The 25,335-nt window shown below is 43.7% G+C and overlaps 1 protein-coding gene and 1 non-coding gene across 8 annotated transcripts in view; both read right to left on the bottom strand.

Annotated features, from left to right (window-relative positions):
- Positions 1-2,800: 2,800 nt before the first annotated feature.
- The window catches only part of CASP7 (caspase 7), a 51,013-nt gene continuing 28,478 nt past the window's right edge, over positions 2,801-25,335 (bottom strand). For all 7 annotated transcript variants that reach the window (XM_052660743.1, XM_052660737.1, XM_052660739.1 and 4 more), the window contains 5 exons: positions 11,618-11,754; positions 10,888-11,016; positions 7,927-8,102; positions 7,245-7,374; positions 2,801-4,619 (listed from right to left, as the gene is read on the bottom strand). In XM_052660743.1, the coding sequence (XP_052516703.1) occupies positions 4,396-4,619; positions 7,245-7,374; positions 7,927-8,102; positions 10,888-11,016; positions 11,618-11,754 (796 nt within the window). In that variant the 3' untranslated portion in view covers positions 2,801-4,395. The remainder of the gene's footprint in view (positions 4,620-7,244; positions 7,375-7,926; positions 8,103-10,887; positions 11,017-11,617; positions 11,755-25,335) is intronic.
- TRNAG-CCC (transfer RNA glycine (anticodon CCC)) lies at positions 7,823-7,895 on the bottom strand. Its single transcript has one exon. It is a non-coding gene; the product is annotated as a tRNA-Gly (tRNA).

Here is a 25,335-nt window from a genome sequence, read left to right as displayed (position 1 = left end):
TCCCTTAATCCCATTCAGTCTATGAGACATTTTAAAGCCTGCAATTCACATTCTCAAGCACTTTGAGAACATGTAAACAATCTTATTGTATCATTCAGCAGAAGGCTCACTTAAAATGGAGATGGGCATAGAAAGTATACCATGGAGATTAACGGCATCGTATAATTTTACAAAAAGATTTTGCCAAAGATTAAGACATGCTTGAAACATGTCTTCTGTGAAAGCTCCAAAACATGTTATGCTCTTTCATAAATTCTTTTTAGGTATATGGTGCTAGAGAAGACTCTTGGGAGTCCCTTGGAAGGAGACCAAACCAGTCAATCCTAAAAGAAATCATCCCTGAGCCATGACATTAAAATATGCTTGCTCCTTGGAAGGAAAGCTATGACAAACCTAGACAGCATATTAAAAAGTAAAGACATCACTTTCCTGACAAATGTCTGTATACTCAAAGCTATGCTTTTTCCAGAAGTCATGTATGGATGTAAGAGCTGGACTATGAAGAAGGCAGAGCGCTGCAGAATTGATGCTTTCAAATTGTGCTGCTGGAGAAGACTCTTGAGAGTCCCTTGGATAGGAAGGAGATCAAATCAGTCAACGCTAAAGGGAACATCAAAGTGGACGTGGCTCAGTCATGTCTGACTCTTTGTGACCCCATGGAGTTCTCCAGGCCAGAATACTGGAGAGAGCAGCCATTCCCTGAAATCAACCCTTAATGTTCACTGGAAAGACTGATGCTGAAGCTGAAGTTCCAATACTTTGGCCACCTGATGCAAAGAGCCAACTCATTGGAAAATTCCCTGATGCTGCGAAAGACTGAAGGCAAAAGGAGAAGCAAGCAGCCGAGGATGAGGTGGTTATATAGCATCACCGACTCAATGGACGTGAATATGAGCAAACTCTGGGAGACAGTGGAGGACAGAGTAGCCTGGTGTGCTGCAGTCCATGGGGTCACAAAGAGTTGGACACGACTTAGTGACCAAAAGACAGAAAAATATTATGAAACTCCAGCTTCAGTGCACAGGGGAAGGTGTAAACAAGTGGTCCTTGCCGTCAAAACTGAGTTTCTCAAACTGTCACATGCATGTGGACCCCTGGGGCTCTGGTTAAAATGCAGGTTCTCGTTGAACATGTCTGGGGCAGGGCCCGGGATTCTGCATTTCTGACAAGCCCCCAGGGGATGTGGATGTTGTGGGGCACAGACATCGTATTTACAAGGCAAAAACATTTATAAGGCAAAACAGTGTAAAAGAACCTTCTGACCTTGCACATTTTTGCAAAGAAATCTGAAGTTCTTTGCAGAACTCTGAAGGATAACTTTCCTTCAGAAATGCGTGCTACCTGGGGCTACTGTTCTTTGTGTCCCTGCCTAAAGACACAGATGTATTGCTGCTGCTTTAAATTGGTGACCACCACAGCTTCTCACCTCTCCAGACATCTGATGGAAAAGAACCTGCCAGATGGAAAGCCAGACAGAAGGGTGTGCTCCTAGGAAGTCAAGAGGCAATCCTTGGTGCCCAGAGTATCTAGACCAAAGATTTCGGGTGATGCACTGCAAGGCTGGACAAGAGAAAGGATTTGTCAACCAGTGTCCATGTCCTTTCAGTGAACATTATCTTCTTTCTTGGTTTCCTTGAGGTCTTAAACCATGCTGAATACACTGCATCCTAGTAGAGAGACCTATTTTGGGCAATTTACAAATATAATCAGCTTATGATGGTTTATGGAAGTTTGCTCAGAGGAAAAAGCTCAGGGCAGAGCCTAAAGCTGGTACTTAAAATAGGCCAGTGGCATTTTGAGAAAAAGCAAATAGAAACCCAGACTTGAGCCCATGATGCCAAGGGAAGCATCTTCCTCATAGACGTCAGCGCGCTGCTTGGTATTTTTGCAAGGAGGAAGCTTGGACTCTAAGTAACAATAACCAGGAATGTATATTTACCAGGATTGAGTTCTCCTTTAGAGTACTTTTTCATCAGAATTTCAGATTATAAAGAGATCAAAAAGTTTAAGAATGGAGATGGGTATGAATACATAAACAACTTGGGATAGGATTTCTGATCTTGGTAAATGAGAGCATCTGCCCCATGATGTACTCCAAGACAAAGGCTATTTTCTAACAGTGATTTATATCTTGGGACTAAGGAGCATGAGGTAATATTCATAATTTATAAACTTAATACCTATGATTGCTCAGAGAACTAAAAAAAAAATTAATGCTGACATTAATGCTGATCACATCTGCCTATTTAATGAATATTACAAGGCAAATAACTAGAGTGCTATGATTTTTACTTCAAATTACAATGCACTTGGGCATATTCTAAGATAGGGAACTTTAACAGGATGGCCTATTTCCCAAAGAACAGGCAGTGAATTCTGAGAACAGTGGGGTAGATGGTTGTTGATTTTCTTGATTCATGATCACCACTTATGTTTTGAACATTTGGTATATTTTAGATGGCAGGAAACCAGGGACAGGTCTAAGAAACTGGCCTTAAATTAGTTCTTTCATTGAAAGAAGATACTTTTACACGATCTGATTTTGTTGCCAGATTAATAAATGCCAGTCCATCACAAATAGCTTTACAGGTTCATTGGCTGTTTATGCGAAAATTTTCAGCTTCCTAAGTGATTATTTACTTGTTGTCTTATTAGTGTCCTAGCTTCAAAAGAAATCATGAATTACATTTTGTGTTGAGGTCAAGTCATAGGGTCAGTTCTTATCCTGTTTTCTCATTTTCCAACTGCCATTAAAAAAAAAACATTTCAAAAGGAAAGCAAACTGAGCAGATTAGGAATTAAACAACCACATTTTAATCAATAAATATAAACACTTATTAACAAGTTACTAGGCAAAATTAAACAGTAATTTATCAAGAATTCAAAAGAGAATACCACCTTGAAAACACAGGGCAAACATTTTCACCATAAACTTTTCTCCATTTAGAGAATTAGAGGTAACAAAAGTTTACTCAGACTAAGGCTTGAGATAACCTAAAAAGTTCCAGGTAGATTATTAAGCTAAAACAGATGATTTTGCACATAGCAGGTAATACACAGATTGTCTGACAACTCACTGAATAAATGACTGAATGGAGGAATCGCTGAACACAGGGAAAAGAATTCCTTCTGTTCACATTGTGAGCCAGGCCTGTAACCATTTCTTGTTCCTTCTCTGCCTCACTATGCCTGGCTAGGCTCTGTATTGCAGGAAATCACACTCCCAAGGACGGTTGCCAGATGGCTTCCAGGTAGAGCTGGAAGGGTAAGGTGTTGAAGGAAGACTACAGGGCAGGAGGAGAGGCGGAAAAAATCAGGAATTTTTCCAGGTCTGACTCATCTGCTGTTGCTTCATCTCGGGCAGTGGCTTTGTCCCTGCCATTGCTTCATTTCCTACAACTCCCGGGTGGTCCAGCTCCCCCCAGGCAGCCCCACCATGGTTCCAGCTCCTGTGCAGGAACCCAGTTTCTGGACTTAAGGAGCCACACCTCCTCATAACCCTATGTGACAACGCACGTGCACGTTAAGTCATCTCTGTCGTGTCCGACTCTGTGACGCTATGGACTGTAGCCCACCAGGCTCCTCTGTCCATGGGATTCTCCAGGCAAGAATACTGGAGTGGGTTGCCATGCCCTCCTCTAGGGGGATCTTCTTGACCCAGGGATTGAACCCGAGTCTCTTACATCTCCTGCATTGGCAGGCGGGTTCTTCATCACTAGTGCCACCTGGGTTACAGCTTCCTTTCATTTATCTTATCTTTCATCATCTACGTATGTCAATTTCCTCCATTAAATTCCCTCTACTGAAATACCTAGAATGGTTTCCGTTTTCTTGACTGGATCCTGACTGCTACATACTAGAATCATTTCATTTTTTTCCCCTCTCTTAACATATCTGGGAATTTTTGCACAAGAATCTTCCCTAAGTCAATGAAAAATTCACTCAAACCGCATTCGATATTCCACTTTCTGCAATACAGGTGAATGAATATCCCTTTGGCTGTTTTTTGTCAAGGACTCTCTTTGCCAGGTACGAATATGACTCTGACAGTCTACCAAAGTCACCACCAGTCATGGTGGACACAGTCAAAAGTCATCTGCAGAGGTCATTTTTGTTGTATGTACTAAGTGCAACAACAAGGAGAAAGACAAACAAAATGAATCTTAAGAGAAAAAGTCATCAAATGGATAACAATGTAAAAAAAAAGTCTCTGAAAAGTCAGAGACCATAAGACAGCACCAGAGAGTTTCTTTCCCATTGAATCAACAATTTTCCTGAAATTAAAATCTTTTAGAATTTCTGGATCTTTTAAGAGCATTACAAAAAAAATTTCTGATTCATCAACAAATGATCCGTAGCTTCTCAGCTGGAATGCACCCCTGGAATGAATTATCTTCAGAAGTAGAGTTCCTTGGTGAGCATGGAGACCACACATGGAATCTGCTTCTTCTCGTGGAAGCGTGGGTCATCAGACTGGGATTCAAAGTGCCTGGCCACCCTGTCATTCACCCGGGTGAGGATCTGCAAGATTTCCAGGCTCTTCCCATGCTCATTCAGGATGGAGCAGAGGGCCTGCACAAACCAGGAGCCACTCCCTGGGTTCCTCCATGAATAATAGCCTTCAATGGGAGAAGAGAAAGGAGATGAAGTCAGCTGACCTGGCTGCTGCTTTGCTCACTACCCAGAAGGAGCTGTCTGTGACTGGGGCCTTCACATGTGCTCTCCTGAAATGACAGCAGTCCCCACTTACCCATACTGGATATGTGTCCTCCAAACTCTGTACTACAGGGAATCATTCTAAAACACAAATCTCATGTTGTCCCCGAGAAATGGAATATTTCCTGCTCAGTAAACGAGGATGTCACAGTCATCAGTGACTGCAGCTCTCCAATGTGAGCTGGTGAGCCCAAAGGAACTCAGGAAGGAGAAGAATACCTGTGATCTAGCAGCCATCAGACTGCGGCCACTCCCAATGGTGAGCCTCAAGGGAGCTCGGGTTGTGAAACACACAGGATACTGGCCCCAGTAGCTGATGCATATGAAAGCAGTGATTTCAGGCAGTTCAGACTCTTGCAACTTCCCATACATAGAGAGGCATTACATTAATTTGGGTTATCTGGTTTTCTTTCATTAACAATAGCCTTTTGATGTTCAAACTACCCACCCTTTCGTTGCAAAACTTCTATATAACCTGGCTCCTTCCCTTGTCTCCTTGGAGTTCTCCCAAGATTACTTGAGATGCTATCTCCCAGGCTTAAGTCCTAAAAATTTCCATGTAATAAAACATAACTCTCAAGTTTTAGGTTGTGAATATTTTTTAAGTTGACATCCCTCTCTCACCTAAAACAGTTCCTTCTATATGAGGGTGAAATTTAGGCTGCTTAGCACATCCTGCAGGGCCTACCACAACCGGGTCCCCATTTCCCTGTCTAGGTTTGAACCTTGTTCACGCCCAGTCCTGCAGTCCGTGGGGTCGTGAACAGTTGGACACAACTTGGCTAATGAACAACAACATGCCCAGTCATACCCTGGGCTACGGCCTCTCCCCTCCCTGGGCCACGTCAGTGAAGAGGCAGTGGTCTACAAGCTAGGGTAGCAGCTCTCTTCAGAAGCTACAATGCCTGGCACCTTGATCTCAACCTCCAGAACTGTGAAAAATGAACTTCTGCTCCCGAGCCTGTGGACTTACGTTAGAGCTGCCTGAAAAGACTCACACACCCTGTGGTCCAGCTCTTGAGTTTTACCAATGCACTGAGCCACCTGCCCCTGGCACTCTGTCTGATAAGCCACTTCAACCTTCCTCCTGTTATTTGATTTTTAAAGACTTGGTTATAGAAGTTCTTTCTTCGGAAGCCTCTCTCTCCCTAGAACTCACCCTTAGAGTTCACCCTTCTTCCTTCAGTTCTGCCAGACCTGGCTTAGGGCCCCTCCAACTCGACTGACAGGTTGGATTACACAACTATATGCTCCTATGACTCTGCCTTCCTCTCAAGGGCAGGAACCAAATTTCTTTTTTACAGGATTCTTAAAACTGGGAAGTTTTCATTCTCACAAAATCCCATCTGTACATCTTGCCAGAGCTGGTTTTCCAAACACAACAGCCAACTTACTGTAACCAATACTTCTATATCAAGCATTTGACAAACTACTATCATAGCTGGGAGAAGTCTGAGTGATGGTTTTTACCCCAAACAATGGAGTTCACTGAACTTGCTCAGGCAAACCCAAACAAGAGGGAGGCTTGCTTGCTGCTGGCATTTCTGGTGCTTGTTTACAGGCTTGTTTAAAGGAATCCTGGTCTGAGCTATATAACTCTATAATGTATGAAAATCTCTGTATGACCTTGGGCAGGTCACTTAAACTTACTCAAGTTCAATTTTTTTTTCTATCTGTAAAATTAGGACAGAAGTAACAACTTTCCTAACTACTACACAATTATTTCAGGGTAAAAGACACGAAAAACACTCAGTAAATAGGTACCATAGACATGCTTGTTCTTATAATTACCAATAATAATAATAATCATAAATGAGAGAATTCAGCTTTCTTTTGGAGAGAAAAGGGACTATGTCACCATGGTAAGCAGAACAGTGGCCCTCAGAAATGCTCACGCCATAAAGCAGGGGTCCTCAGGATCTAATGCCTGATGACCTGAGGTGGAGCTGATGTAATAATAATAGAAATTAAGTGCACAATACATGAAATGCACTTGAATCATCTGGAAACCATCCACCCCCACCCTGGTCCATGGAAAACCTATTTTCCATGAATCATGTCCCTGGTGCCAAAAAGGTGGGAACTGCTGCCCTAGAGCGCTTCACAGATGGGGCTGAGGTCAAGGAAACAAGATGGAGAAATTATCCTGGGATTATCCAGACGGGACTAATCTAACCACAGGAGCCCTTACAAGAGGGTCAGAAAGAACAACGTAAGGATGGAAGGAGGGTGAGGTATGAGGCTGCCAGCTTTGAAGCTGGAGGAAGGGGGCCACAGGCCAAGGAATGCAGGCAGTTCTAAACTGCTGAAAGTAAGGCTGTGGATTTGCGCCCCCTACAGTCTCTAGAAGGAACTGCTGTCCATTCTGGAATTCTGACCTGCGGGACTATAAGATAACACATTTGTGTGTGTTCAGCCACCATGTTTGCTGCAATTTATCACTGCAGCAATAGGAAACTAACACAGCTCCAAGTCTCCATTTCGAAGGTGGGATGCACAGTGTGGTTAGCAGCCAAGGGACTTGATACCTGGAACTGTGGAATAGGCAAAGAGAAAGTCGGCTTCAACTGGGATCTTATATCGGGGATTAGCATCAGTGTCATTGATAGGTCCTGAGTCAGCCTGGATCCCGTCATCGAGATCTGTCCCCCGGCAAGCCTAAAATCAAAGCAGAGATGGCTGCATGAAGCTGAGAATAGGAACACGTGTGTTACTCACAGCTGTATCCCACTGCAGTCCCAGAACTGTGCTTGGCATGTACCAACAACACAACGATGTCCAGGATAATCTGAAGATGTGTTGAATTAGCAAGCAGAGCAAATAAAAAGACTATAATGTCTTAAACTCAGATAATTTGTGATCCAATGCAAATATAGATGCCAAGCATTAGAGGTAGAAAAATACAACCTAAATTTGCATACCCCAATGGAAACAGCATGTAGATTTGTAAAAAATGATACAAGCCAAGTCACTCTGAAATCTTTTTTCATTTCTATTGACTTCATTTTTTAAAATTATTTTCATACTTAAAGAAAATTAATTTATTTGTCTGTGCTGGGTCTTAGTTGCAGCTTAGTTGCACTTAGTTATGACATGTGGGATCCAGTTCCCTGACCAGGGATTGAACCTGGGCCCCTGGCATTGGGAGTGCAGAGTCTTAGCCACTGGACTACCAGGGAAGTCTCTCTATAGACTCTGAAAAGGGATTACCTGAATGAAGAAGAGTTTGGGCTTCTCTAACAGGGTTTTGCATCGATCCCCCCTAAAATGGGCTGTCAAGTCCTTTATTGCTGTCTTGCCATCTGTTCCATAAATTAAATTTTCTTCTCCATGGCTTAATAAGATGCAGGCGAAGCAGGCTGAATTTCTGTGGTCTTCTTCAGAAGCTGCAAGCCATCGAAACATTGAAAAGTTAAAATATGACTCCTGGGTGTGGGACCTCAGAGGTACTATTCCCTTCCAGTCTGGCAGCTGCCACTGATGAAGAGGGACAGGCAGAGGGTGGAGGAGCTCCCCTGTATGACACTGAGGAGAGGTTAGAGGGAGAATTCTAGAATTCCCACTGAGTCTGAAACCAGAACGAGGCTGCCTCACGTGGAAGAGAATCCCATAGGCAAGCAGGCTTCAGGCAGCTCCTGGGACAGCATATTGGGCTGCTAAAGGCTGGGGCCTTGGTTAGGTCTGTGACACTGGGCAAGCTGCTTAACCATTTTGTGTCTTGGTTTTCTTGTCTGTAAAATGGAACTACCCATTAAATGGGTTGATATTTGCAAAGCAGACCACATGAGTATCAAGCACGTATTTGTTAAAGAAAACAAAACACGTTAAGCGAAACAAGACACTGACTAAAGCAAAGATGCTCTATGATTTCATGTATATGAGGTTCCTAGGGTAATCAGGTTCACCAAGGCAGAAAGCAGGATGGTGGTTACCAGGGGTTGAGGGGATGGGAAATGGGGCCTTAGGGTTTAATGGGGACGGAGTTTCAGTTGTGCAAGATGAAAAGAGTTCCTCTGGAGGTGGGTGGTGGTGGTTGCCAAACAAGGTGAATATATTACTTTTACTGAAAAGAAAAGAAAGAAAGAAAGTGTTAGTTGCTCAGCCGTGTCCCACTCTTTGAGATCCCATGAACTGTAGCCCACCAGGTTCCTCTGTCCACGGGATTCTTCAGGCAAGAATACTGGAGTGGGTTGCCACGCCCTCCTCCAGGGGATCTTCCCGACCAGGATCAAAAGTGGATCTCTTGCCTCTCTCCTGCATTGGCAGGCGGGTTCTTTACCACTAGCGCCACCTGGGAAGCCCCAGGAAGTTGGCTTAGCTTGATCTCATCTAAGATTCCAAGGTTCTAACTAACTAGCTACCTAGAACTATGTACTATAACCTTTCTTCTTCTCTTCATCAGTGATGAGAGAAGAGTAAGATTTAGAATTTCTTAATTCCCTGGCAGTCAGGTGGTTAGGACTCCATGCTCTCACTGCTGAGGGCCTGGATTTGATTCCTGGTTGGGGAGCTAAAATTCCACAAGCTGTGATGTGGCCAAAAAAATAATAGTAGTAAAAGAATTTCCTGAACACCTACTGCAGCAGTGATCTAGGTACTTTGCCCAAGTTACCTTACTTAATCGCTACAAGAGCCCCTTGAAGTAGGCCTCACTTATTTTTATTTCACTGATAAAAAATGGCATCTCAGAGATGTCCTAGAACTTTGCCCTGTCAAGAAAAATCATCACGTTGCTATTTTGATAGGACAATAAATGAGAATTCTGTGATCCTGACATGACCTGGGCTTAGGTGGTATAATCTGCTTTTTAAAAAATATTTATTTTTATTTACTTATTTGGCTGTGTGGAATCCTAGTAGCAGCATGTGGAGCTTCAATCTTCCTTGTGGAATGTGGGAACTTTTTAGTTGTGGCATAAGAAGTCTTAGTTGTGGCATGTGGGAAATAATTCCCTGACCAGGGATCGAACCTGGGCCCCCTGCATTGGGAACATGCAGTCTTAGCCACCTGACCTCCAGGGAAGTCCCAGTATAACTCACTTTTCATAAGAACAGAAACTACCATTGGGACAAGTCCTTACATCTGTATAGGGCATTACCCTTCTCAAATCATGCTCACAAGCTTTCCCTCAGCTAATGCTAACTGCAACCCCAAGAAGCAGGACTTGCTGTAGTATCATGATCCACATTTCAGGAAAGCAAAAAACCAGGAGGGCACAGACACCCTGCCTTGCTCACCCTTGGACTGCTCAAACTTGGACTAGACCCCAAACGTGTACTCTTGACTTCCAGTCCGCTCTTTCATGTGACCTACTAGGGTACAGAAGGTTGGCTCTTAAGATCCTTGTTTGAAGAAGTAAGGAAAAGATGCCTGGTTTTTAAAAATGTAAGAGACGGGTACTTAAGAGAGAGTGTTATAAGGTGGGGGGAGGGATCTTTTTCTTGTTTAGCTGCACATCTAAGAAAAGCAGCAGTGGTTGAAACTGTCTACCCTCTGCCCATGGGTCACTGTCTAACAGGTTGGGAGGGTGTTACTTTCAATTATTTGCCCTAAATGTGAGAATACCATAGGTAGCTTCCACTAGATGGGTGTGGGGTAATAGAAAACGTAATTGTTCTGGAACTAGTTAATGCTTGGGTTTTGGTTCTGCTCCTCCTAACTGCCTTCAGTATGACCCTTATTCTCTCTCTAAAGCTCTGTCCCTACATTTATGAAATGGGCGTGATGATGTTGTTGGCCAACACGGCAGGGGTTCCATTAAAGATCTAAAGAAACAAATCTGTGAACATGTTGTGTAAGAAGTAAGGTAGTTCTGAAGTGTATGGGGATGATTATTCTCTATCTGCCACCAGTGAAAATTTATACTTAAACTCTGTTCTGGACAGAAAGGTAAGATTTGCTACTTTATTAGCCTTTTGAAATTGAGACTGTTCTGTAGCTACAGAACCTATTGCTGTGAGGCAAGCTGCTTTCCTCCTTTGAGAGGGAAATCTAAGTTTACCAAGAGAGACAGGTGTCGTGGAGACAGGTATGCAGTCACCTGGAGGAAGGAAAGGCCTCCCATGCTGAGATCCCTCCCCCCGTCATGTGAAGGCAGCTTCTCAGACCAGGTGGGGCCCGGCTCCACTGGGGCGCAGGAAGATGACTGAAGGAGGAGAGGCAGGAGTGTACCTTTTTTCAGCAGATCTTGCATCTTGGCACAAGAGCAGTCGTTATAGACAGCCACATCGAAACCCAGGCTCCGGAAGCACTTGAAAAGAGCCTCTGCGTCTTTGTCTGTGCCGTTGCGGACACCCATTCCTGTGGGAATCGAGCGCCGAGTTCACCGATGGGCGCCACATGCACAGAAGGGGAAGCCCCCCCACCCCGCCACCGAAAGGTAAGCCCCTTCACGTGGCTTGCACCCATGCTCAGTCATGTCTGACTCTTTGCTACCCCATGGTCTGCAGTCCACCAGGCTCCTCTGTGCATGGGGACTCTCCAGGCAAGAATACTGGGGTGGATTGCCATTTCCTCCTCCAGGGGATCTTCCCCACCCAGGGATCAAACCTGCATCTCCTGTGGCTCCTGCACTGGCAGGCAGATTCTTTACCACTAGCACCACCTGGCAAGCCCCATCACCTGGCTCGGCCAACGCCAAACAGCCCGCCCCCACCTTCATCCTCTGAGTCCTTTGGTCCAAGTCCCACATCTGCTAATCCACATGATGGGAATCTCAAACTGAAAGTTCCCAGTTTCCCCTCAGCCCTCTCTCCTGGACATGTGACACCACCTGCGGAGGAGCTGTCTACCATAGCAGATAGACACAGCGGTCTTCTGACGAATGTCTGATACCAGTCTGAACGAAGCTGAAGGAACTGGAAGGGAACAGAAGAGCTGAGCCCATGCCCCCAGCACCCACCTGTTCTTCTGTCGAAGTTCTTGTTGTTTATGATGATGCATTTGCCCACCTTCTCAAAATTCATGTTATACTGATACATAGGCACTCGGTCCCGGGGGATGTTGACTGATTTCCCTGAGTCATTTTTCTTCTTCTTACTGGGGAAATATAAAGCCAGTCAGGGGCTGTCGAAGATGTCAAGACAGTAATGACCTCTTGATTTTACTACTAGCATAAAAGGGATGCCTAAGAAAGCTGCAATGTCTGTTGGAAAAAAAAAAAAAAGCCCTGGGGTGGACAGATTGTTCTGTTTAGCTGTCATATTTAAAATGAGTAGGATCTCCTGCTTAATTTCATTAGATGCTACAGAAATGCCAACTGCAATCATAATGCGATACCAGTACGCTCCTTACAAGTGTTCCAGGGTGTTGGTGACTATACGTTAGAGTACTACAGGGCGTTCAGCACCTGGAGTTACTATTCGTTGCTGGGGGAGCCCACTTTGTACATCCCTCTGTGGAAACTGGCAGAATCTACTAAAACTGAACTTAAACATATCCTTTGAGAGACCCATTCCCCTCCTGGGTATCCAGCCCAAAGGAGAGCAGATGTTTATCTAAGGACAGAGCCACGCACGTGCACAGTGTTACTATTTAGTAACAGCCCCCAACAGGGAGTAATCCAAATGTCCATTTACAGTGGAATGGATTAACTGTGGAATATTCATATAGTGCAACACTACAGACATGGAGATGTGGGTTCAGACCACTGCAATCAAGCAAATATTACAATAAAGTGAGCCAGATGATTTTTTTTTTGGTTTCCCAGTGTATATAAAAGTTATGTTTACACTGTACTGTAGTCTACTGTGTGCAACAGCATTATTTCTTAAAAAAACAAAACAAAACAAAAAAAACGTAGATGTACCTTTATTAAAAAGTACTTTAGTGCTGACTTCTCTGGTGGTCTAATGGCTAAGACTCTCCCAAATGCTGGGGGCCTGGGTCTGATCCCTGGTCAGGGAAGTAGATGCCACATACCACAACAGAAGATCCTGCACGCCACAGTGAAGACTAAAGATCCCACACGCTGCAACTAACGCTTGGCACCGCCAAATAAATTAATACATAATTTAAAAACCTGCTAAAAAATCCTAACCGTCATCTGACAACATAGGGTTTGTCACCAGCCTTCAATTTGTAAAAAGAAAAAATACATGATCTGTGATGTGATGAATAGAGTGCATTAAAAGACATGCCTGCAATGATGAGATGAATGAACTATGACAACACAGAGCCATGTTGATGCATCTCGAACAGATAATACTGAGTGCAAGAGCCTAGACACAAAAGGGTGCATACGTGCGTGCACTTCTCGATATGGGTGTTATCATTCAATTAACATTTCCATTAAAGGGGGGAAAAGGAATAGTAACTTAAAACGGAAAGTAGGCCCCTTCCAGTCTCCAGACACTGACCATCCAGTTTTCTAAGAGTCAGCCACAAAGGCACTGAAGCTGGAACCTGGGACATTGTTGAGAGAGTAGAGGGAAAAAACATCAGATTGAGTGGGAAGCTGCCTTGCTAGTCACCCACCTGAATGTAAATTCCATGAGAGAAAATATATATTTCATCATATATATATACATACACACATATTTATCATATATATATATATATATATTCTGAAAATAAAATCTCTTCTAAAAAATTGCAGAATCCCCAATACCTAGAACAATGCCTGGCTTGTAAGTTGCTCAATAAATATTTTGCTGTAAGCTACAGATCAATATCCTTCATGAATATAGATGGAAAAATCCTTGATGAAATCTTAGAAGCCAATTCTGCAATCTATAAATAAGATTATACACCATGACCAAGTATGATTGATCCCATGAACACAAGGTCAACTTAACATCCAAAAATCAATCTATATAACCCATCATATTAACAGAATAAAGGACAAAACCTATGTGATAAACTCAGCTGGTGCAAAAAAGCATTTGACAAAACCCAATACCCTGCTGAGTTAAATTCACTCACTCCAGTCCATTTTAGTTCGCTGATTCTTAAAATGTCAGTGTTCACTCTTGCCATCTCCTGTTTGACCACTTCCAATTGACCTTGATTCGTATCCTGAACCTTCTAGGTTCCTATGCAATATTGCTCTTTACAGCATCGGACATTCTAGGTTCCTATGCAATATTGCTCTTTACTTCCTTCACCAGTCACATCCACAACTGGGTGTTGTTTTCGCTTTGGCTCTGTCTCTTCATTCTGGAGTTATTTCTCCACTGATCTCAAGTAGCATATCGGGCACCTGCCAACCTGGGGAGTTCATCTTTCAGTGTCTTATCTTTTTGCCTTTTCATACTGTTCATGGAGTTCTCAAGGCAAGAATACTGAAGTGGTTTGCCATTCCCTTCTCCAGTGGCCCATGTTTTGTCAGAACTCTCCACCATGACCTGTCTATCTTGGGTGGCCCTACATGGCATGGCTCATAGTTTCACTGAGTTAGACAAGGCTGTGGTCCATGTGATCAGTTGATTAGTTTTCTGTGATTGTGGTTTTCATTCTGTCTGTCCTCTGATGGAGAAGGATAAGAGGCTTATGGAAGCTTCCTAATGGGAGAGACTGACTGAGGGGGAAACTGGGTCTTATTCTGATGGGCAGGGCCATGCTCAGTAAATCTTCAATCCAATTTTCTGTTGATGGGTGGGGCTGTGTTCCCTCCCCATTGTTTGACCTGAGGCCAAACTATGATGGAGGTAAGAATCCCTTAGAAGAAATGGACTAGCTCTATAATCAACAAAAGAGTACAAAATGCAGTCCTTGGATGCAATCTCAAAAATGACAGAATGATCTCTGTTCCTTTCTAAGGCAAACCATTCAATATCATGGTAATCCAAGCCTATGCCCCAACCACTAATGCTGAAGAGGCTGAAGTTAAACGGTTCTATGAAGACCTACAAGACCTTCTAGGGCTAACACCCAAAGAAGATGTCCTTTTCATTACAGGGGACTGGAATGCAAAAGTAGGAAGTCAAGAAACATCTGGACTAACAGGCAAATTTGGCCTTGGAGGACAAAATGAAGCAGGGCAAAAGCTAATAGCGTTTTGCCAAGAGAACACACTGGTTATAGCAAACACCCTCTTCCAACAACACAAGAGAAGAGTCTACACATGGACATCACCAGAGGGTCAATAAAGAAATCAGATTGATTATATTCTTTGCAGCCAAAGATGGAGAAGCTCTATACAGTCAGCAAAAACAAGACTGGGAGCTGACTATGGCTCAGATCATGAACTCCTTATTGCCAAATTCAGACTTAAATTGAAGAAAGTAGGGAAAACCACTAGACCATTCAGGCATGATCTAAATCAAATCCTTTATGATTATACAGTGGAAGTGAGAAATAGATTCAGGGGATTAGATCTGATAGAGTGCCAGAAGAACTATGGATGGAAGTTTGTGACACTGTACAGGAGGCAGTGATCAAGACCATCCCCAAGAAAAAGAAATGCAAAAAGGCAAAATGGTTGTCTGAGGAGGCCTTACAAATAGCTGAGAAAAGAAGAGAAGTGAAAGGCAAAGGAGAAAAGGAAAGATATACCCATTTGAATGCAGAATTCCAAAGAACAGCAAGGAGAGATAAGAAAGCCTTCCTCAGTGAGCAATGCAAAGAAATAGAGGAAAACAATAGAATGGGAAAGACTAGAGATCTCTTTAAGAAAATTAGAGATACTAAGGGAACATTTCATGCAAAGATGGGCTCGATAAAGGACAGAAATGGTATGGACCTAACAGAAGCAGAAGACATTAAGGTGAGGTGGCAAGAATACACGGAAGAACTGTACAAAAAACATCTTCATGAACCAGATAATCACGATGGTGTGATCACTCACCTAGAGCCAGACATCCTGGAATGTGAAGTCAAGTGGGCCTTAGGAAGCATCACTACGAACAAAGCTGGAGGTGATGGAATTCCAGCTGAGCTATTTCAAATCCTAAAAGATGATGCTGTGAAAGTGCTGCACTCAATATGCCAGCAAAGTTGGAAAACTCAGCAGTGGCCACAGGACTGGAAAAGGTCAGTTTTCATTCCAATCCCAAAGAAAGGCAATGCCAAAGAAAGCTCAAACTACTGCACAATTGCACTCATCTCACACGCTAGCAAAGTAATGTTCAAAATTCTCCAAGCCAGGGTTCAACAGTATGTGAACTGTGAAATTCCAGATGTTCAAGCTGGATTTAGAAAAGGCAGAGGAACCAGAGATCAAATTGCCAACATCCTCTGGATCATCGAAAAAGTGAAAGAGTTACAGAAAAACATCTACTTCTGCTTTATTGATTGCACTCAAGTCTTTGACTCTGGATCACAACAAACTGGAAAACTCTTAAAGAGATGGGACTACCAGACCACCCTACCTGCCTCCTAAGAAATCTCTATGCAGGTCAAGAAACAAGTTAGAACTGGGCATGGAACAACAGACTGGTTCCAAATCAGGAAAGGAATACATCAAGGCTGTATGTTGTCACCCTGCTTATTTAACTTATATGCAGAGTATATCATGAGAAATGCCAGGCTGGATGAAGTACAAGCTGGAATCCAGATTGCCAGGAGAAATATCAATAACCTCAGATACGCAGATGACACCACCCTTATGGCAGAAAACAAAGAACTAAAGAGCCTCTCAATGAAAGTGAAAGAGGAGAGTGGAAAAGTTGGCTTAAAACTCAACTTCAGAAGACTAAGATCATGGCATCTGGTCCCATCACTTCATGGCAAATAGATGCAGAAACAATGGAAACAGTGACAGACTTCCAATCAGTCAATCCGAAAGGAAATCAGTCCTGAATGTTCCTTGGAAGGACTGATACTGAAGCTCAAACTCCAATACTTTGGCCACCTGATGCGAAGAACTGACTCACTGGAAAAGACCGTGATGCTGGAAAGATTGAAGTCGGGAGGAGAAGGGGATGACAGAGGATGAGATGGTTGGATGGCATCACTGACTCAATGGATATGAGTTTGAGCACGCTCCGGGAGACAGTGATGGACAGGGAGGCCTGGCTCGATGCAGTCCATGGGGTCTCAAAGAATTGGACATGACTGAGTGACTGAACTAAACCGAACACCCTGCTATGAGAAAAATGATAATTAGACTAGGATTACAATGGAACTAACTCAGCCTGCAAAGCGCATCTATGAAAAACCCACTGCTAATATCATATTTGATGAAATAAAATTTATATTTTTAGGCAGGGCAAGAAAAAATTAAACATAAACTCTCTGTGTTTGTTTGGGCCTCCCCTCCCTCCCTAATGTACAGTAAGCCTCTGCATTATACATTAACCAGGGCTCTTCTAGGATGCGGAGAAGGCAATGGCACCTTACTCCAGTACTCTTGCTTGGAAAATCCCATGGACAAAGGAGCCTGGTAAGCTGCAGTCCATGGGGTCGCTAAGAGTCGGACACAACTAACCGACTTCACTTTGACTTTTCACTTTCATGCATTGGAGAAGGAAATGGCAACCCACTCCAGTGTTCTTGCCTGGAGCATCCCAGGGACAGGGGAGCCTGGTGGGCTGCCATCTATGGGGTCGTACAGAATCGAACATGACTGAAGTGACTTAGCAGCAGCAGCAGCAGCTTCTAGGATGGGGCTGCCTGCTCAGCTGCAGAGATCAATACTTCTTTTTTCTTCTGATGCTAGCAATGTATATAACATTCTTTCCTGATTCTGCAGGGGGTCATGGTGACTTGCTGCTGGCTTTGTATGTGCTTACCTGGACTACGTGTCTTTGGTGAACTTCATGTGAAATACCAGCATGTCATTTTTTTAAAAAATTCAGTTATTTATTTGGCTGCTTTGGGTCTTAGTTGTGGCATGTGGAATCTTTGTTGAGGCATGCAGACTCAGTAGTTGTAGGGTAAGGGTTTAGGTGCTCCATGGCATATGGGACTTTAGTTTCTCGACTAGGGATTGAACTCGTGTCCTCTGAATTGCAAGGTGAATTCTTCATCACTGGACCACCAAAATCCCCAGTATGCAATTTTGATGTATGATCCTATGTCTCAAAAATGTATATAATTTTGCCTTTGACTTCTAACAGGTAGAGCAGTTCTCAGAGCTTTCTGTGAATCTGCTTCCCGGAGTACAATTCTCAAGTTTCAAAATTCCTGTTTTTTCTGACTTGATAGTTAACTAAAAGGCTGAATGCTTCCCACTCAGGAAAAAGTCAAATATATCCACTCCTGCCACTTCTATTAAATACTGCAAGAAAGGTTTTAGTTGAGACAATCAGGATTTAAAAAGTGTCATATGAATGAATGAATCAGGTTTTGTTTGCTCCTTTGGCAGACATGGAAACTGAGGTCCACAGAGAGGCAGGGAGTTGTTCAAGGTCACCCAGCTAGGTATCAGCAGAGTGGGACCATCCCAGGTCTCCTTCATGTCAGAGTTCCAGAGCCCTATGCCCTTGAGTATTTGTTAGAGGGATGTGTCCAACACCCTCCCAAAACTTTGTTCAAAAGTTGGAAGAAGGAGCTTCTTTGGTGGTTAAGTGGTTAAGACTTTAATGCAGGGGATGAGGTTTCGATTCCTGGTCAGAGATCTAAGCTCCCACATGCCTTGCAGCCAAAACCCAAAACATAAAACAGAAGCAATGCTGTAGCAAATTCAATAAAGACTTTAAAAATGGTTCATATTAAAACAAATTTTTTTTTTAAAGTTGGGATAAGTAAAGTGAAAGCTGAGCTTGTTCCCTGGTCCAAGGGTCCTTTACTCTGAATCTTCACTCAATGTTACTTGAGTTTATCAGAATCTGAAAGGAGGTGGCCTTTCCCCTCCTACTTTGGCCCACATCACAGATGAGTTGTGTAAGTTCAACATTCAGATTCCTTATCTCTGTTTTCAGCTTCAACGTGACTTTATCTTCTGCTTTTATAAGGTCAAATTTCTTCTGTCGTATCATTTTATTTCTAAAAGAGAAATGTCCTCGGTCTGGTCTCCTACCTTCTAAAGACTCCCCCTCTCCTTTGTTTCCTCTGTTTACAGGGGTGATGCCAATTTTCCTTCTTCCTACTTCCCCCAGGGTTCCCTGGTGGCTCAGTGGTAAAGAACCTGTCTTCAATGCAGGAGACACGGCTTCAATACTTGGGTCGGGAAGATTCCCTGGAGAAGGAAATGGCAACCCACTCCAGTATTCTTGCCTGGAGAATCCCATGAACAGAGGAGCCTGGTGGGCTGCAGTCCATAGGGTTGCAAAGAGTCGGACACGACTGAGTGACTAAACGATTTCCCCCAGAGAGGCAGTACAAAAGAGCCCTGGACGTGGGGTCAGACAGAGGTCTGCATTATCCCGTGTGCCCTGGGTCGGTGAGTCTCTGCTTTCATAGAGCATCAGCTTCCTCTCTTGAATTCCCTGGGGCCTCTGTGACTGTCACAAAACAGTGGGGAGTTTCGGTGACAGCAGGTCTTCCCGTGGCGTCTTCTCCTACTCTAAAGCCTCCATAAAAGCTCAAAGATGAGTGTCAGCAAAAGTGTTTCTGTACTGGTCAAGGACACCCCATTTGGGGAGGAGCAGGACTGGTTTCCTTATTGCCACAGTGTCAATGACCTCCACGGATGGTGTTCTCTGTGCAAGTTAAAATATCTACACCATATTTCACACATTTACAGAATCTCTGGTCTTCAACTGACACCTCTGAGGTAGAAGGATGGGGTATAATCACACCCATTTTACATGTAATAATAATAATTAGCATCTGTCAGTATTTCTCACGGGCTACTATCTTGATAAAATTCTCGAATCTGCATTTGCTCACTGACTCCTGACAGGTCTTTAGCTAACTTATGGCCACAGTCCATGGGTTTGCAAAAGAGCTGGACACAACCTAGCGGCTAAACAACAAAGACCCTAACAAGAGAAGCATTAAGTCTCACAGGCTGGGGGTCAAGTTTAAGCCCTTTAAGAGATAAAATTTTACTTTTGTTTTCTAAAATATAGATTATTTTCAAGCAATCTGTACAATGATATCCAAATAATAAACAACCTGTGATATCTTTAGGCTGCCATTAACCCAACCTCAGGGGTGATAAGTAAAACTACACCAGCAAGTATCTTTTATAAGAAAAACAGGTTCTGGGGATTCCCTGGCCATCCCGTGGTTAGGACTCTGTGCGATCCATGCTGAGGGCGAGGGGTTTGATCCCTGGTCAGAGAACTGAGATCTTGTAAGCCACAGCACAGCCAAAGAGAAAAAAAAGAAAAACAGGCTCAGCTATAAGTTACATAAAGAAAAGGACTCAGTTTCTCTCAGAACAGAATTTGGAAAATAAACTGCTTTAAAAATAGGAACACAAAAGTATGCATGTAAAGATGTACACTTCAAAGAAAATACTTCCCATGGTTCTAAAAAGTACCTTAAAAATGAATATGAAATATGATTCTTGTCCCAATTAAATCTCTTATGGGAGGTAAGGCCAACTTCCCTTTCTTACTCTTTCCCCAAAAAGAAGGCTGAGTGCCAAAGAATTGCTGCTTTCCAATTGTGGTGCCAGAGAAGACTCTTGGACTTGGAGAGTCCCTTGGACAGCAAGGAGATCAAACCAGTCAATCCTAAAGGAAATAACCCTGAATACTCATTGGAAGGACCGATGCTGAGGCTGAAGCTCCAATAATCTGGCCACCTGATGCAAACAGCTGACTCACTGGAAAAGACCCTGATGCTGGGAAAGACTGAAGGCAAAAGGAGAAGAGGGTAGCAGAGGATGAAATGATTGGATAGCATCACTGACTCAATGGACATGAACTTGGGCAAACTCCAGGAGACAGTGAGAGACAGGGAGTGCTGCAGTCCATGGGGTCACAAAGAGTCAGACACGACTTAGCTACTGAACAAGAACAACAACATTCTTCCCCTAAACGGAAATCTCATGTTTAAAATGAACCTCAGATCTGCTTCCTCCTTCTGGATTTGAGTCAGTCCGTATTCATTTTTCCTCCTAACCGAAATAGGTTAAAAAACTTATTTTGAAACCCAGGTCTTTCTCTACCAAAGATGTGCATCAAACAGTGATTATCAACTCAATCCCATCGAGTTCATCTTGCCAAGAGGCACCAGGGAAGTTCCGCTAAGAGGCACAGGCTTTGAGAAAACTCCACCTGTAGCTTAAGTCTGGGGAAGCAAACCCTGATGATTAGACTATGTAACAAGAGACAAGTAAGAGGAAGAAACGATCGTCGAGAAGTCACCAGGGGAAAAAAGCCAGGGAGAAACCAATTGGACCGGACTTTCCTGGTGGTCCAGTGGTTAAGACTCCGCCTGCCAATGCAAAGGACACCGGGTCAATCCCTCCTCGGGGAAGATTTCACATGCCTCCTCGGAGAAACTAAGCCCGTGCGCCATGACTACTGAGCCTACACACCTAGAGCCTGTGCTCTGCTGCAAGAGAAGCCGTGCAACGAGAAGCCCTTGCCCTGCAACTAGAGAGAAGCCCTCACTCGACACAGAGAAAGTCTTCATATAGCAGTGAAGACCCAGCCCAGCCGAAAGCAATAAAAAGCAAAAACCAAAAAAATAAAACACAAAACCCGAGTGGACTAAAGACTGTTGCCTGTGGATATATTCTGCAAGAAAGAGTCCAAGAGGCTAGAGTCTACCACCTACTAGTTGTGGAGCTTCAGGGTCCCTCTTCCTGGGGATTATCTACCTCCCTTCCACCCCATTGTCCTTCTTGTGCCATCTCTCCCACTCTGCCAGTTACTGCTGCCAGGCTGCAGCAGAGACATGAATTGAGCAGTCTCACATGTAGGAAGGGGACTGATTCTTGAGAGGGGCTTATGTTAGGAAGCCCCAGCCGCTGATTCCGCAGGACACGGGACAATCATTGTGCTTAAGTCTTTCTTTTGTGTCTGACATTGTTTGGAAATACTTTTGGACAAGTTCTCTTCCATTTTTTTCCCCCTCCACTGTTCCCATTTCCAATTTTGAAACTTAATAATAGCAAGTCTCCTTGAAAAGACCTGGCTGGCAGACCTAAGTTTATTCAATTAGCCACTCCCTCTTATAATAACCAGCAGGGCAAGTATCAAGATCCAGTTCGGTCTCTACTTCCTGGATGGACTCTAAAAGAGAGGGTCTTGAATCCAAATCAAACAGTATTGTTAAAAAAGAATGGGGAGGCTCTCTCTGTCTTGCTGTGGCATGATTTCCAATAAGTAGCATTAAGTGAAGAGCAAAACAAAGCAGTAGAACAGTGAGAACACTTTGCTACCTGTCAGGAAAAATTAGTATTTTGCTTGGATTTGCATAAAGAGACTCCTGCAGGATGATACAAAGGATAAATCCACCAATTCTGGGACTGGACTGCTTGGGTTGGAAACCCTGCACCAGCACATTGCTGAACAATCGTGGGCAAGTTACTTAACCTAACCTCTCTGTGCTTCAGTTTCCTCATTTGTCAAAACAACAATAACAGCCTCTGCCCCAAAGCTAGTAAACAAGTTAATACCCACAAAGCACTTAGAACTGTGTTTGGCATGTATGGCACCCCACTCCAGTACTCTTGCCTGGAAAATCCCATGGACGGAGGAGCCTGGTAGGCTGTAGTCTATGGGGTTGCTGAGAGTCAGACACGACTGAGCGACTTCACTTTCACTTTCATGCATTGGAGAAGGAAATGGCAACCCACTCCAGTGTTCTTGCCTGGAGAATCCCAGGGACGGGGGAGCCTGATGGGCTGCCAGCTATGGGGTCGCACAGAGTCAGACACGACTGAAGCGACTTAGCAGCAGCAGCAAGCTGTAAATAAATGTCATTATTATTACTCATGTTATTTACCACATGCATGCCTGTCAAGTCTCTTTAGTCATATCCGACTCTTTGCGACCCTATGGACCATAGCCTGCCAGGCTCCTCTGTCCATGGGATTCTCCAAGCAGCAGTACGGAGTCGGTTGCCACGCCCTCCTCCAGGGGATCTTCCCGATCCAAGGATCCAAACTGAGTCTTACCTGTCCGTCTCCTGCAATGCCAGGTGGGCTCTTTACCACTAGTGCCACCTGGGAAGTCCATGTTATGTATTAAGTAGCATCAGAAGTGGTTACCTGTGTTCTAGAAGCCAAGGGTAGGATAGTAGGAAGGAGGAAGAATTTTGACTGTATACCTCTTTTTGTATCTATGAATAAGTTACCTATTCAAAGATTTTTAAAAGTTATTATTTATTAGTTAAAAACACTTGCTGCAAATGAATTTCAAGATCGGGTCTGTTTTGAACATCACTTTTTTGAAATTTTTGGATTCATACTTTTTTTGTGCAATTGTTGAGAGACGTCCCTGAATACCCCATTTTTCTGTTTTCTACTGCAATTTCACCTCTTTCCCTAACTTTTTAAACTTCTTCCTCTATGTGTTAATAGTAACAACTATAATAAATACAGTTCTACTGTTCTATTAAGTACCGCTTTTTGAACACTTGCTGCCTTACATATTATATCTCATGTAATCTTTACAATAACTCTGAGGCATTAACCCCATAACTCATAGAACAGATTGCATTAACTTGTCCAAGATCACAAAGCTAGACAGTGGCAGTGCCCATGTTTATTCTGTGGTCTAACACCTATTCCAGGGTTTCTCTGTTAAAACAGATCCCCAGGCTTCGCCCTAGATCCAGGCTCTGATTCCCAGGCCTGGGTGTTTTCTTGGAGACACTCACACCCGCTGAAGCCTGAGGGCCTCAGCACTAGTCTGGGCCCTTTTGACCTTGACCTTTCACTCCTGTCTCTGCTCTTGCTTTATGCCTCTTGGTTACTTCCAGAGGCAGTGGAAGCAGAGGTCCCAGTCCTGGGGGGTACACCAGTGCCTCTCCCTCCTAAACAAGGTAGGAAGCACCAGCTCATCCACCCTATCAAATGCCACTCTTCACAGGGCTGCAGCCTTTGGGCCCCTTAGCTCTGGGCCAGAAGGTCACAGGAGATATGCCTCGGGGAGCACGGCCTTGTGGAAGGCACCCTGGGTCAGCAGCATGGCTATATTTGGGGTCACGTGTGGGATTTATGGCTCTTCATGAAATCTGCAAGGTGACAGAGGTGACAGCTGAGCTGAACATTAAACTGAAATTAACAGCAACAACTGAGACACTTCCAGGAAACGCCTCTGTGCCATCAAGGTCATCCTGATGTGCCCGTGTTTGCACAACGTTTGAGTGAGGCTCCAGCACTGCCTTGGTGGCCCCATAACTCATATCAGCACAGTGTGGGGAGGGCAGCTCTGCCATCCCAGCGTTAGCAGCTCATAAAGTTACTGTCTGGAGATCAACGGCCAGACCCAAGCAGATTGTTAGATAAACAACTGCTGTGGGACAGAATCATAAGACCCTCAAAAGCGCCAAAGAGATGGTACTAATCCATCAGCCAAGTGCACAGAGATGAAGGTGGTCTGGTCCACACCTCAGCAGGTTCTCAAAAGGTGGGGGGCCGGGGAGGGAACGAATAGGGTGATAAGAAGCTTTCAAGTATCCAGATTAAAAACTTCTTCAGCTGACTATCCTCCCTGAAGATAAGATTTTCTAAAAGTGGCTGTTCTTGTCCTCTCAGGTTTATTTAGCTTTTCTGCAGGAGATGCTATCACACAGTCCCCAAGAGGTGGACACTCGCACTTTGTTCCAGTCCAGATCAATGGAAACCAGCCCTTCTCCTGAATCTGACAAATGGCATAAATGGTGGAGGAACCACTTCAGAGATCCCCCAAGTTACCAGGAACAAGGATCATTGATGTATTTTTTTAAATTTATTTTTTGAACTATAGTTGATTTACAACGTTGTGCAGCAAAGTGATCCAGATACACATATCTGAATATATATATTCTTTTTTTCATATGTTCTTCCATTATGGAAGAATACAGTTCCCTGTGCTCTACAGTAGGGCCTTGTTGTTCCATTAATATTTTTTAATAGTGTTTAATGCTTTAATGAAGTCTGTTAATAATCATTACCCACATTTGTTCTACAGAGTACAAATGAGAGGTATGGAAGGATCTAACAAATAAAGACCAGCCAGGGTACTTTTAAAGCCACATTCTATGCCTTCCCCTTCTACCCTCCCCAGGCCCCATTCTGTCCCCTCCCTTTGCTGATTTTGTGCTGATAAACTTAGTCTCTAACTTGACCTTTCTACATTCTGAACACACTGGCCAAGATTACTGCGCTGAGGAGAAACACTGGATTCTGGTTTTGAACCCTGCAGTTAAGTGCAAGGCTCTGATAAACCACTGAATTAAAAGTTCCAAAATCCTCTTAAAAGCTCATGTGTTACACAATTGGCTGCAGATTAAAAAAAAAAAAAAAATCTGACCACAAAATCACCATGCTTAATTGGGGCCAGACAAGCAAGATCACAAGAGCCAAGAAGGCCTCGCAGAAGGACTGACTTAGGAAGTGCGTTCAAGTGTGCACTCAGATACAATGAGCAGCTAACTTACAGAAGCAGGCTGGCTGACTATGGTGCTTCCTCACCATCCTTCACGCTGCCTGCTGTGGTGGTTCCTCGCTCATATGGGGAAGGACCACTGTCTTCAACTCCCAGATGCGTTCCAGTAAGCTCAAATCTCTGCTAGGAACACAGCTAATGCCAGCATTGATTATCAGGAAGGAACTAGATAATTCTAACCTCTCAGATTGAGAGCCATTTTTCAGAACCTCAAATTTCACAGTACACAGCCAACTCAGTC

This window comes from Budorcas taxicolor, chromosome 23 (assembly GCF_023091745.1).
Source record: "Budorcas taxicolor isolate Tak-1 chromosome 23, Takin1.1, whole genome shotgun sequence".
NCBI lineage: Eukaryota > Metazoa > Chordata > Mammalia > Artiodactyla > Bovidae > Budorcas > Budorcas taxicolor.
This window is presented reverse-complemented; position numbering and strand designations above follow the sequence as displayed.